Source organism: Patiria miniata, unplaced genomic scaffold, assembly GCF_015706575.1.
Source record: "Patiria miniata isolate m_02_andy unplaced genomic scaffold, ASM1570657v1 HiC_scaffold_7, whole genome shotgun sequence".
In the NCBI taxonomy this organism is placed as follows: Eukaryota; Metazoa; Echinodermata; class Asteroidea; order Valvatida; family Asterinidae; genus Patiria; species Patiria miniata.
In genome coordinates, this window is record NW_024037074.1 from 25,073,154 (window position 1) to 25,087,386 (window position 14,233).

General features: G+C 39.5%; 1 protein-coding gene across 2 annotated transcripts in view; it reads left to right on the forward strand.

The window, feature by feature from the left end:
• LOC119746284 (S phase cyclin A-associated protein in the endoplasmic reticulum-like) overlaps positions 1-14,233 on the forward strand; it is a 50,683-nt gene that overhangs the window by 8,267 nt on the left and 28,183 nt on the right. Inside the window, exons 4-10 of one of the 2 annotated variants that reach the window (XM_038223128.1) lie at positions 1,240-1,340; positions 4,110-4,208; positions 5,769-5,915; positions 6,950-7,164; positions 9,385-9,816; positions 10,325-10,413; positions 12,256-12,438. In XM_038223128.1, coding sequence (XP_038079056.1) covers positions 1,240-1,340; positions 4,110-4,208; positions 5,769-5,915; positions 6,950-7,164; positions 9,385-9,816; positions 10,325-10,413; positions 12,256-12,438 — 1,266 coding nt within the window. The remainder of the gene's footprint in view (positions 1-1,239; positions 1,341-4,109; positions 4,209-5,768; positions 5,916-6,949; positions 7,165-9,384; positions 9,817-10,324; positions 10,414-12,255; positions 12,439-14,233) is intronic. The other variant, XM_038223129.1, reaches the window with a different exon arrangement.

Below are 14,233 nucleotides of genomic sequence, written 5' to 3' on the forward strand. Positions count from 1 at the left end.
GTGTAGAAATTGAAGCCGTAGTTAAATCATTCGGACACAGCCTGACATGCACCACACATCTTATGACGTTCTTTCCAAATTTATGTCAAGACATGCGTTTTGGAAATCTTCATGGTATGGTTATTGTTTTAATTACCAATTAATCTAACACATGATATATAACACATGTATGCCAAATGAATAAGCTTTTTCGGAGTTCCAAATGCGCATTCCTAACCTGTGACAATGTGCATTGTTTGTCTCAAATGGCCTTTGACATCATCGCGCCACTGACTTTACAAAAAGGCTGTTTGTGCATTGTGGGTACTGTCAAAGGGCATTTGAGACAAACAATGTGCGTTGTCACAGGTTACGAATGCGCGCAGTTGGAACTCCGAAAAGGCTTATTTGGGCGATTCACAATGCAGTGCGCCATCAAGAGTTTGCCATGGAGAGTCCATTTTTCAAGTTTACGGTCGACAAAACATGGCCCATTTGAATGAGTGTCAGTAGACAACTTGAGCTGATATGTTGCAGATTGGGGCAAAGCGTTCTGCCGCCTTACAAAAAACACCATATTGATAAAAAGACAAGAAAAGGGCAAATGGATCCTCGAATCATACATGTACGCTTACAAAACTACTAACTGGAAAAATTTACAATTTCAAATGCCCCGCGCTGTGAATTTGTCGACAATCTCCTACAATGCACTGGGAAAAATGACCTCTCCGTGGCAAACTGTTGGTGGCGCACTACATTGTGAAACGCCCGAATTGCTCTACCACCATCTTGATGCAGTCATCTTTTTTTCTCCCCAGTTGCTCCCTTGCCTTATTCATACTATTCAACTGGTATTCTTATGAAGATAGAACATTTCATAAATATTTCAAATTATTTCAACATGGACCCTGTTGAGTTTCTGAATTTTCAATATTTTCATGCACTTTTTACGCACTGATCAATTTGATTTCTTCTATAAATTGGGATAGGCCTAGTTATAGGCCCATAATCAAAGAGTGAAGGTTTAACAGATTTGGCTTGGTTTACTCGTTCTGCATTTCTCTCTTTGAGAAATTATCTGCATAAATAGGTAAACAGGTTGTAGTTCAAACTTGTAACTAAGTTGCACTTGTGTCAAATTTCAGAATTAGTGAGTAAACTACATACTTTCAAATGGTAGACAGAATGACAGGTTATTCTATATGAATATACATGTATCAGAGGCCAGAGTTATATTAATTGACCTGGTTTTCTCAACAGGAAGTCATCATGATACTCAAGCGGGCCACCCATGACTTTGAATCTCTCATCAGACGTATCAATGTACAGAAAGACTTTGAGAAATGTGACATTGAGAATAGGTATGTCCACATGGCGTCTAAAGCTGTAGTGTTCTCACCGCCATGTTGCAGTGTCAGTATGATGTGTTACTCATGTTTAGGATACTAACAAACTGGTTTCCCATGTGACCCTTCAGTAACCACATGTTTCCCCACGTGACCCTGCAGTAACCATATGTTTTACCATGTGACTCTGCAGTATCTACTGCTACAGTGTATACAAAGCACTCTGATTGATTCTTGCTTTGTTCTCCAAATACATGTGGCACAGATGACTTCATTTGTGTTTTTAATTTTAACTGTTACTCTGTATACTTTTAAACAAAGAAATGTTCAGTATGCATGCGTGCCACTGCGATCTTGTTTTCAAATTTAGCTTGTAAGCAAACGCATGCATCTATGCTGCTCTGTCTCCACACAGATTCCACTCTTTGCCCTTACTTCTTCCTTCTGGGCAAGCGTACTTCTGGAATTTTTGCTGTAAAATCAGCCTATCGACTCTGTGCACAAACGGTAGCTGGTGCATGTAGATAGCCTCCTTGTTCTGTTGTTCATCTCCCCTGTGGAGGATTTAGGAGGTGTTTGACTGAGTACCAAACAACTTTTTATTAGCAAAAGTCTGTAGTGTCTTCATGCATGTCATGTGGCATGTGTGGCCGGGTGGTGATCCAGTGATGTAGATTTCTATTTGTCACTGTTCACAGAGTACTTGGTCACTTAGTCTATAGGGGTGTTTCCAAATAGGGCAAGCAGTGTAACAATCTTAGATGTAGTGTGGAGGTTTCAAAATACAGCCTAAATGTATACACCAAACTTTATGATACTGCCTGGTTGACAAGGGAAAGCTTACCAGAGACACATCAGCCTTGAAGGAATGGGTATGCTTGCACCTTTTTGTGAAAATGTTTTATACAAATCATAAGAAGAGATTTTACAGAAAAATAAGTTAATTTACTGGAAGGTTTCATTTTTTTTTTTTCAAATTGGTTGTTTATTGACTTCTATGTATTGAAAAAGAAGAATTGATGCCTTTTTCACTAATTTCTTTGCATGCACTGATTAAAAGTTTAATTTTGATTTGATTTGTTTTTAGTGGAACTCTATTACAAACACTGCGTTACCAAACAATTGGCTAAACCAAACATTGTTCTAGGCTTCCAAATTTTATGCACAAAATAAGGAATGACTCTGCATCTTTCGAAATTGCATCCATATCATCCATTTGAAAATGCTTCTCAGCTGCAATTGGATGTCAAAAAGCTTGTTTTATAGAATAGCCCTGAAAATCTCTTCGGCAGTTTTGGTAAACTGGTTCCCAACGCCCCACTATGAAGACAATAATAAGAAAAATAATAGAAGGGCACAGAACCAGTCTACAACTCTGGCTCCATGGTCTGATGGTAGCAACAAATGCACTGTTCATAAAAATGACAAGCAAATATCGATGATCTAAAATGATGATACATGTATCAGGGAGAACTTCACAAAACTTTATTCTCTCGTTTTGCATTTGTATTTTTCTCTTATATTTTTTTAATAAGGATTTAATGCTCAAGTATTCGAAAGAAGCACATTGTGATTTTCAGATAGGTTACCGCTGGTATAAAGCATCAATTCATAAACTTAAAATATTATATAACTTCAATTTTCCTTTGATGAGAGACATGCTTTCATTATTTCCCATCATTTGGAATGGAAAGTGCAGTGGAATGCCGCTGTAACGAACATCGCAGGATCTGCAGAAATAGTTCGTAATAGCGATCGTTTGGTATAGCGATTTTAACATGCCGGTGCTCCATTGTACTCACTTTTCAATAAATAGTGCCCACAACTTTGCCTTGCACGCCGGCCCAGGTAGTTACAGAAAGACGACTTCGAACACGTGCCCACTATTGAATTATGTAATTACACAGTTTTTGAGCTTACTACCTACAGCAATGGGTGGATTTCCCCTTCTATTCCTTTGGGAAATAATAGCCAGTTGTCACTCTTCTGTTGACATTTTAACAACAATGTTCGGTTCTGTACACAAAATCGGGAGCCAAGGACGATGTTCGGTATAGCCGAATGTTTGGTATAGCGGAATGTTCAGAATAGCAGTGTTCAGTATAGTGACGTTCCACTTAACATGTAAACGGTGCCATATTGGCAATTTATAGTGTAGTGCCAGTGGCTTAAAATTGGTATGCCCGACATTCTTTTTGTGGATCCTATCATGTTTGTTATAGTGATGTTCTACTGCATATCTTGCACACTCATTAAAAGTGTGCCAAAGTTAGACACTTGAGATTGATGTCTCACACAATTGTATTTGTTTTGCTTACAAATCTCGTTGCATAGTTTGCTGTGTTGTTTTTTAATTACTTTTTTGTTGTGTGTTGCGTTTTTGAATTAATACATTTTTTGAATTAAAATGAGCCAGTATGAGCTTTACACCCAAAGACTAATGACAAATTTTGCATGTGCACATGTGCTTATCTACATCTTGGTATGATTAGCTACATAAAGGAATCAAAGTTACATCAGAATCCAAGTCACTCACTAGGCCTCACATACCCATACAAAATATTCTTCCTTCCCCCAAAATTGTTGGACATGCTTTGATTCGCCAGGTGTCAGCTCATATTGGTATTGTTATTGGTTACTGTTACTGCTTTCACCCTTTCTCGTTTTCTCTCCCCTCTTCTTTGTTTTTTCTCTCAAAAAACTCTCTTCATCTTCTGCTGTTGATTGTGCGTTTTGCACCTACTGGCACTAACTGCAACTCTGAAATGACCACACAATGCACAGACCTACATCTATTGTGTGGGAGGTTCGGAAGTCATCCTCACCGGCTAAGCATAGAACACCCAGCTGGCCACCTGACAGTAGGGCAGCCAGGCCTCGCCGGTGGGTTACTTCATGTCCTTAACCCATACATGTGCAGTATGTGCAGTAAAAGGGCCTGCTGAAGCAGAAGGGCCAGTGTGTTACTGAGTCACTGACTATAAATAATGTGCTAAACTCCCAAACTTTCGGGTTCACTTGGTCACTGTTAAAAAGGACTACCTGTATCACCCTTGCGGCTTACGGTTGGTCATAGGTCAAGTAGGGCTAGCAGTTCAAGCCTGGCGCACACGAGAACTATCTGCTTTGCCAAAAGTCATTTGTGGCCAATGCGTAAACAGATAGCTCCCGTGTGCGGTCAGTTTTACCAAAGATTTTGGTCATTCGTGACGCTGCGCCAAATATCTAACGTGTTCGATAGTTCTAGTCACTCGTGCCCAAAGTCTTACCGTGTGTGGTGAATGAAAGCTATCTGCTTTTGGCTTGCGTGTTGAGCATATGCGTGCTTCTGTCATATGACGTGAAAAGGCAAAATGGCTGCGCCCAGTGGATTAGTGGCATCTGCAATCTTGGACGACTAAAACTGACCGCACAAGGGAGCTATCTGCTTACGCCATCGCCCACGAATGACTTTTGGCGATGCAGATGGCTCTCGTGTGCGCCAGGCTTAAGCGAAACAGGAATTCCGTTTCACCTCCAAGACATTCAGTGAACTCTTGCTTACATTCTGAGCATTTTTGTTTAGTATGCAATGTTCTCAAAAGAAAGTGTTCCTGGCATTTTGCTGCTCTTTAGTTGCCTTGCTACCTATCTAGGAAAGAAACCAGATATACAAAAGTTGAAACTGCTTAATAGTTGTTAAAAAAGATATTGTATAATTGACTGTAGTTGCGCTTCATTATATAGGCCATCAGCCTCGGTCCAAAATTTTGGCAACCGGTATCAAATGAGAAGAATAATCGTCATAGCGATTTTTGGCAAGGTATACACCTCCAGAGTTGGAAAATATGTGATAGCATTGCAGCGGTGGCAGCTTTTTAGGTGTTATCACCCTTTTTTTCAAAATGTCCATCAAAATGCTTGTTACCACTGTAGGGGCGGTATACCTTGCGCATGCGAACTATAATCATTTATGCCCTGATTTGATTCTGACCAAACCCCAGGCTGATGGCCTAATAGTATAGTCAAGTACATTACCAGTAAACTCACAAGAAAGACCCCCTCCCCAAAAAACAACATCTTAAACGGATGCATAATGACAATGGAGTGTGTAAACTTTCCTCTCATTTGAGTAGCTCATTTGATTGACTTGCGTTTTTTACAAGTACATGAAGTAACAATGCCGACAAAAGCATACTTGCTTGAAAGATCTTGCATATTTTCAAAAAAGTAAATTAACTTAAAATAGCGGCAGTAAATAATGGTATTGTCCACATTCAGTGGACAAAACATAATTTTCACCGAACAAACCACAACAACAACAACTTAAGTGAAAAAGATGGCATTGATTGCTTAATTAATTTTGTTGGTTATTGTGTATCAGAAATATTTTGCAAAGCACTTGAGCAATAGTACTTGAGAATTGTCTGGCAATGTGATCACTTTTGTGTCTTTTCCCCATAGGCCTAATTCTTTGGCTTGGGAGGTCCGTAAGACTTCCCCTGGGCGGAGTCTTATCAACAGCCCCACCCCAGAAGGCCGGGACACTCCAAGTCCTGTCAATCGTAGTCTGAATTTTAGTGGGCAGGAGGCTACCAAAAACAGAAGCAGGTAAGTCTGAAACCTCCAGATGATGCCATCCTCTGGTTTATTGGAGAGATTGTTTATTCAATCATGTGGTTTTATCATCAACAGTGTTGTATTGAAATAAGGATCATGTATATCAAGTTGCTGTACTAAAAGTCACATTATTTATCTTCTTTGTCTCGACATTAGAAATGCATGCATAATTTTTAAGAGATTCTTTGAAGTTGTGTAGACATTGACCAAGTACATGTATATGTTCAATTTAAATAGAGAAATGGTATCTAAGGCTTTCTTTGTGTGTAGTGGAAATTTGAACCGTGCCATTTTGAACAAAATGTTCATAGGAAAGTTATGTTGAGCAAAATCAGGATGTCAACCAAATTTGTTTTATGACATAGATTATTTGGTCAGTACCTTCCGCAATTGCTTCTTGTATAAATTTTGCATACCTAGCATCTAGTGTAAAAAAAATAAAATAAAAGGAGTTGTTTACGTCATACTAACGAGCTGGACACAGCATTTTATAGCTAGAGTGGTGTTTCGAAAAGCAGAAAGTAAAATTTTCCAATGAAATAGTTGGAAATTGTTAATTTTTGACTTGTTTTGAATTTTGGACTGAAAAGGTATTTATGAATGGGAATAAATACGTACTTGGTTGGTGTTAAACACTACATGTATGTTTAAGACTGGTTGGAGTCTGGAATGCTGATAATTACCCGAGCCAAATGGCTCGGGTAATTATCAGCATTCCAGACTCCAACCAGTCTTAAACATACATGTAGTGTTTAACACCTCCCAAGCACACATTTATTCCCTTATTAAAAGCTTGTATTTACTTCTAGGAAGGCAAATTCTTTTAAATAGGTTTTTTTGACGGTGTATCGTTAAACCAAATACTGCACAGCATTACCATTCAGCTTTTGATGTCAGTTTTTATTCCTCCACTGCAGAGTCTATTGTAGCACAAACACTTTCTAATGCTCTTGCTGTTCTGTTCACAATGATTTTGATTTCTGTTTCTCAGAGTCTAATTTGTTATCCATCTTGAACTCTTGCAGTCCTGTGCCCTTAGTGACAGAAGTAGCAGAAACTGCTGTGGTGGCCAGCTGGGCTGATAGGGTCAAAGGTCACACCGTCAAACCCATCGCTAGGGTACCAGGAGTGAAACCATCAGATGTTAAACTTGGAGACAAGAAAGGACAGGAGAAGGGAAGGAAGCAAATTGGCATGCGTGATACTCAGATGGTGAATGGGAAGCTCGCCCCAGCCGAAGGTATGTGCACAGGGTGTCCCACAAAAAAATGTCCCTCTTGATGAGGGTGTACAGAATTCTCGTAATTTATGAAAAAAAGGCAAATTCAATTATAGAATTGATGAGCCCAAACATTCTTCTGTCTTGTGTGAATTTTTTGTTGGATTTGGTTCAGTGGTTCTGAAACAAATGCCATTAAAGTGACACTAGTCCATTCTGCTCCATTCAGAGTTTGATGATACAGGGGTTCCCCCCCCCCCAAAAAAAAATGTCTCTCTCAGGCTTGTAGTAGAATTTGAAAAAAAAATTAAGTATTATTTCTACTTTTCTTACAGAATTGTGAAGCATATTTATCAACTCTTTTCTGTAAAATGTCCGTCGGATTTGGTTCACCGGTTTTCCAAATAAAGGCAATTAAGTAACACGGTACTATTTTGCACCATTCAAAGTTTAACATTTAGCTTAAATTGGCTTTTTGATTAGATTACTAAACTAAACAGGAGGAATGCTATTGTTGACATTTCTCATTGTTGACTGTGGCTTTTTGTTATACTATCTTCTTTAATTATAACAAAGGAGTGTCTCAAACACCTGTTACATTGTATAACAGTTCAAAGTGATTCAGGACATTCAGGCAGTAGGCGGGCCTGAGACAACAGAAACACATTGTGTATACTCTCAATGTATGTATTGTCAAACTTGGAATAGAGCAAAATGGAGTAGTGTTACATTAATGGCCTTTGTTTCAAAACCACTGAACCAAATCCAACAAAAACTTCACACAAGAAAGAAAAATGTTTGGGCTCATCAATTCTATAATTGAATTTGAATTTGTTTTCATAAATTACGAGAGTTCTGTACACCTTCCAGAGAGACATTTTTTGGGGACATCCTGTTTGTGAGCTATAACACTCGTAACCAGTCTTTCTGGGTGCTGTGCGTGATTTATGATACATACATGTAAGTTAATGTGGATATTTGAATAGAATCAGTCGGGATGATTTGGAGATTTTCAAGCAATCTCATCGGCTTTTTTTGTGAAGGCACTCTGAATTATATATTCAGCCTGGACGAGTGGTCACACCCAATTAATCCCAGATATACATGTACACTGAAAGCAATAAGACAAATACAGTAAACACCGGCTAAACCGACATCCTACAAATGGCTCAAGTCGGCTGTCTGACTAAAGTCCCGATTGTCCGTAATGCATTTCCATTCCATTTTTTCTATTTCTAAGTCGGCTTATATAAGTCGCCATTTCGCTCAAGTCATCGTGTTACTCTCGGTCCCCTTTCCATAAAAAGCATCACAAAATCCTTTGTGTAAGTCGTCGTTCAAAAAAATCACGCATTGGCATTGACTTCCTACTGCAGTTGGCATGAAGTGCTGAGTGAAAAGTGTTTTGGCACGGCCCACGATCGCTTGCATGCATTGGTGTCGCAAAAAGGTGTCCTACTGCATACATCGCATAGGCATCTTGAGCATATCAATACCAGTACCCCCTCTAGGCTGTACGCATGCGCTCTGTCCATTTGGGGGGTCGTCTTATTGAATGACTAGTGCTGCAGTCAATGCGTGCGTGGTATACGTACTGGAATATACAGTATCGAACCACGCACCCATTTAATTCGTTACTGTGCACAGACATATGTCCGATATATACACGTGGTCTCCACTATCAATACCCAAAACGTGGTGATAAATTCTACAATTAATTTGCTGTATTCAACTCAAGCATTTAGGAGATAATCCAGGGTAAATCGAAGCCAATTAGTGCAATGACTCATATGTGCTAAAGGCCATTTATGCATGTTATGTAAGCCGGCAAAATGACGACTAACAGCAGATGTCAGCATTCGCGTAAGTCGTCATAAATTCTCGGGTCCCGAGTGTGCCGACTTAGCCGGAGTTTACTGTACATCGAACAAAAACAATTCCAAGTGCATATTAACGTACGGTAACCAGTTCACGTCCGATGACGGATAAACATGCAACAAGCGAGGCCGGAAATGTCTGTCAGCGACAGGCTTGCAGCGAGCAAGGTCGAAAATATCAGGGTGTGCTACCCACAGATGACGGCCTGAACCCGTCTGGCATCGAAGCTTGTAAAAAACAATCCCGTGCCTGGGTCTGGTCAATGTCAAAATAATCCTGGTGCAAACTGGCGTAAGTAAAAGTTATGAAGTATTTGACACAACATGATTAGATGTCTTAGGTTTGCTGATATTTTGTAAACAGATGATGGAGAAGGCTGGGAGACGGTGCAGCGGAGTAAACCCAACCGCTCCAGACCGTCCTCAGCTAAGAGCAGGTCTCATCATAGCAGCACCAGCAGTAACCACTCAGTCAAGTCTCAATCTGGTATCAATCCCGCGCCTGATAGCAGCAAGAATCCTCAGCAGACTAGCACTGGTCAGAAGGATGCCAAGCAGGAGCGATCTCGCTGCAGGACTGACAGTGAGAAGGAGAACAGACCGCTAGAGAGTCATCTGGTCAATCGAGAGCAGCCCAACACCAATCAGAAGATTCAAGGGGAAAGGTCAGAAAAGTCCAATACTGAACGTCGGATGGACAAGAATGAGAAGATCTCTAATTGCCCTATAGACACCCAGAAATCAGATGAGGCTAACATTCAGGATTTGGATCCAGCTATTGTTGCAGTTTGTGCAGGTAAGTTTTTAAGTATAGGGTGAGTAGAAAAAAAAGGAAACCCAAATGTCGGGACTATTGTTTTGGTGAAGTTCTGCATGTAGCACTTCAAAATCTAGGATATGAAAGTTCAATTCATAAGCTTTCTTTTAGTGCAAGAATCATTCAAATCATTCAAGTTACGGGTTTTAAACACAACAACCGTTTTAAAGTTCTGTCCATTGATCACACAAAAGTTGTGCATTCCTTTAGCAAAACGAAAACAATTCACATAGGAAATTGATTCTTGTACTAAAAGAAAGCTTATGAACTGGGCTTTCATATCCTAGAGTTTGAAAGTGCTACATGCAGAACTTCACTAAAACAATGATCCCCACATTTGGGTTTCGTATTTTTTTTACTCACCCTGTACATGTATAAGACATTTCTTTCATAAAAGATTGTGAAAATCTCCCAAATGATAGTTTCATCACAAACTGTTTATATAATGAAACGATTTATATTGTGTTCCTGCATTTGCTTTATACAGGAATGAGTGGTTACCTACTGCCATCCAGTGATCAAGTAGAGAGTAACAAAGATAACACTGAGGACAAATTGGCTGCTAAACTGGATAAGGTAAGGCATGACTTGTGTCAATAACAAGCACAGATTGAGAGTGTCTGGAGTATCTTTAATATAAATAAAGCACCTCTAGGGTTAAGTTGATTGTCTATTCATAAATACCTAAGACAGTTTACCCATTCCTATTGGTCGAGAGCCCGTCACGTGGCCGGTCTTAAACGGATGATAAAGACATGGCTGGCTGGTCTGTAACACTTTTGAAGTGTTTATGAAATTTGGACTCTATGAAATCCAGTGCCTTTTACCGTTTTATTGGTTGAACGTTCACAATCCTCACATACATGTAGGCCTGCGCAATACTACCAGTGAGTCAGTATTTCATAGTCCTAAATTCAGACTGCACCGGTGCATCTGCGTTGTGTGCCACAACACACAGTACGCACAAATTGTTTGTTTACTAGAGGGCCTTGCCATTGTATAGCTAAAAGGGTTGTTTTCTTGATCAAAATCATTGACAATATGTGATGCGATCAAGCTAAATGAGTCGTTTGTTGGGAATTTTTATTTGAAAATACAGGCCAAAATAGGGCCACTTCATCACGTCACTTCATTACATCTCTTGGTGTTCCAACTTCCATGATTTTTGAACTCACGGTAAGGATGGTATCAGCGTGCAGTTTTCACAGCAATAATGCTGAGATTGTGCTCTTGTCAAATTTGTAAAAAAAAATTTTTTGTCCAGAGTCGACAAACGATGTAGCTTGATCGCATCACATATATAATTTTTGACTTGTTTCAACTTTTGAACAGAAAAAGTCTGGATGCTGATAATTACCTCGCCTTTGGCTCGGGTAATTATCAGCATCCAACTGGTCTTAAACTGAGTGGTTAACACCTCCCAAGCACACATTTATTTAGCATCTTTGTAGAAGAGAAATGTTTCACATGGACGCAATCATCAGAGATGAAACTTTTTCAGATTTTAATCTGAAATCAGATTTTTTTACTTTTCCACTGAAATTTTAGATTTTTTAAAAATCCCACAAAAATGATTAGGCCAAAAAAAAAAAGTCTCCGGTTTCTGGTATGGAGCTTGTCCAAAAAGTGGTGCGGCGACGCGGCTTTTTTTTTTTTTACCTGACATTTTTGCTTCAAATGTCGGCTGATGACTGCAAATGGTGCCCGACTAAACTTAGTGCAAATATATGAGAGTCCAGGGAGGCCACATAAAGCTTATTCTCGATCATAACCCCATAAAATAAACACGTTGAAATTGCACAGCAGCAGAATTCCAGTCAAACCAGTGAGTTTGGCGGTTTTGAGACATCATCTTTCATTGAAAAAAAAACGTTTTCATTTTGCCGACGCGCATGGCTACGGCGACGCGCGCGCATACCAGAAACCGGAGACTTTTTTTTTTTGGCCTTATCTAACAATTTTTCCACATTTTTTTTGTTTTTTCATTATAATTTCCAAAAAAATCCATGAAAAGTCAATGAAAACGGCACGTAAAATTTTCACAAGTGTAGTATTTTAAATTTTTTTTACCACCTGTGAACGGAGTGATTCTAGGGTAGAAACCCACCTAGGCCAACGTTGATCAGATCCTTTTCCGGCTGGAGAAAAGGTTAAATACTGACCTATGACATGGAAAAATTCACTGGGTCCCACGTTGATGCGCTGCGTTACTCTGCACTGTGCGACGCTTTGGCAGCTCGGACCCAAGGTCCAATTTCAGATTTTTTTGCCTAGGCCAGTTTCATCTCTGAATCATGAGTATAGGGAGCATCTTTGGAATGAGATGGAGAGTATTCTAAGATTTGAGATTCTCTGTGTAGTGAGGTGGATGTAGGTATTCATGCTATTGGATTCTTTCTGCAACCCATTCCTCCCCAGGATGTCAGTGTTGCCATTGATGAAGAGGAAACACTGACGAATGAGATTGAAAAGTGTCAGGATGAGGCCTTGGCATCGGCCATTGCCGAGGAAGAGAAACTAACCAAGGAAATTGAAGAGGAGGAGAGCAAAGAGATCATTGTGGAGACAGACGAAGGAGAAAGTGATCTTGCTCTCAGCACGGTGAGAAAAGAAAACAAACAAATACAGGCTATCGTCCTTTTTGAATCCCTGCAGCTGATTTCACGAAACTTTACGCAATGGCGTAACTCCGCTTGCGCCACAATATATTGCGTAAGCCGCGCAACATTTCATGCTGCGCAACATTTCACTTATGACACATTTCACGAAAGTCTGATGGTGCGTAAGTCTGCGACTTGCGCAGTAAATTATTTGCGCAATCATTTTAGGTGGCGTAAGTTGTGGCGAAGCGACTTAAAATGACCTATTTTACCAGCAAATCGTGATTATCGTGGAGCCTCAAGGTTGAAACAAGACACTCACAGCTTCTTGTTTGAAGTTAAAGAGTTTTTATTTTACTAGTGATAGAATTTTTAGAGTTGCCGCATGATTCCGAAGAAAGTCGGACAAAATAATTTTCAAAATGGCGGGCTGAGGTGATTCAACGACTTTTTTCATGAACGAGCAAATTCACACACAAACAGCCATCATAAATGCTGTTATCATCCTCATCCAAGATGTTTAGATTATTTAAAACATTGTGCAGCTACGCCAAGTTTCGTGAAATCGAGCGTAAGTTGAGGGCGCAGCTGCGCAACAAATTTGTTGCGTAAGTCTTACGCATGGCGCAAGCTACGCACTTTTTCGTGGAATTAGCTGCTGTTCTTTAGCTAAATAGCTTCAGGACTGGTATATGAAAAGAGAATTTCAACATATGTCGCATATTAACATTTTCATTGTAGACTTTGGTTGAGTTTTTGGCCCAGTTTTCAACAAGGTATAAGCTTATGTTAGGTAAAAGTACTTGTGCCTAGGACCTCCGTGTAGAATAAAAACGGGGCACCTTGTGGCATGTGTTGTGATACATAAAGGACCCAGATTTACAAATTAAATTAAAGGTTACATGCAGACCAACAGAACAAACAAGAAATATCTTTGTTATCACATATTTTCCTGCCACCTATTATACTGCTAATGTGTAAGGACACAATACTGGCAACTAACAGTGGGACATTAGAGATCTGAAGCAAGATAAAAGCTGTGCAATGTTAGTTTTCTCTTAAATTGTTGGGAGAAACATCCATTTATTCAGTGGAAAACAACATTGAAAAGATAAGCTAAATATTTGTCACTGCAAGGCAGATTATAATGGTATTTTGGACAGTTAACGTTAGTTACATGGTGGCCACTCTCCACTTGTGCATTCTTCAGCAAGTATCAAACAGGGCAACTGTGGGCTTCTTGTAGTCTTGTCAAGGTATCTTTTTCTTATTAAAATCAAATTGCGGAAAAAAAAGTTGAGAAGAAGTAGGTTTATCAGTGGACACCATAACTAACGTTAAGTGGACGCCGTATCTAACATTAAACTGGTGTGCTGTGATGTTTATAAGAGTAAAAAATAGCAACAAAGGCATTTGGCAATAGAAACATGGAAATTAAGTGTTCTTGTCAAGTAATCTTATTGATATTATCAAGCTGCCGGCAGTTTTTGAGAAAATTAGATTAAGTTTAAAGGTATAGTCCATCATTTGTAATTTGTGCATTTTGTTCGTTTGAAGCAACAAAAGTGCTCAAGATCTAAAGAAGGGTATTGAACAACTAACCTGATGAAGTTTCAGCTCAGCTTCAGCTGTATATTTTGAGAAAAACAACATTCTAGGATCTCGATTTCAAATCAAAAGTTGTGAATCATGTTTTGAATTGGGCCTGAATTCAGTGCCCGATACACGTTCTCACTGAGCTGATTGCAGCTACGCGATGTAGCGCACTGATCCAACGAATTACAGCAATCGCGCAC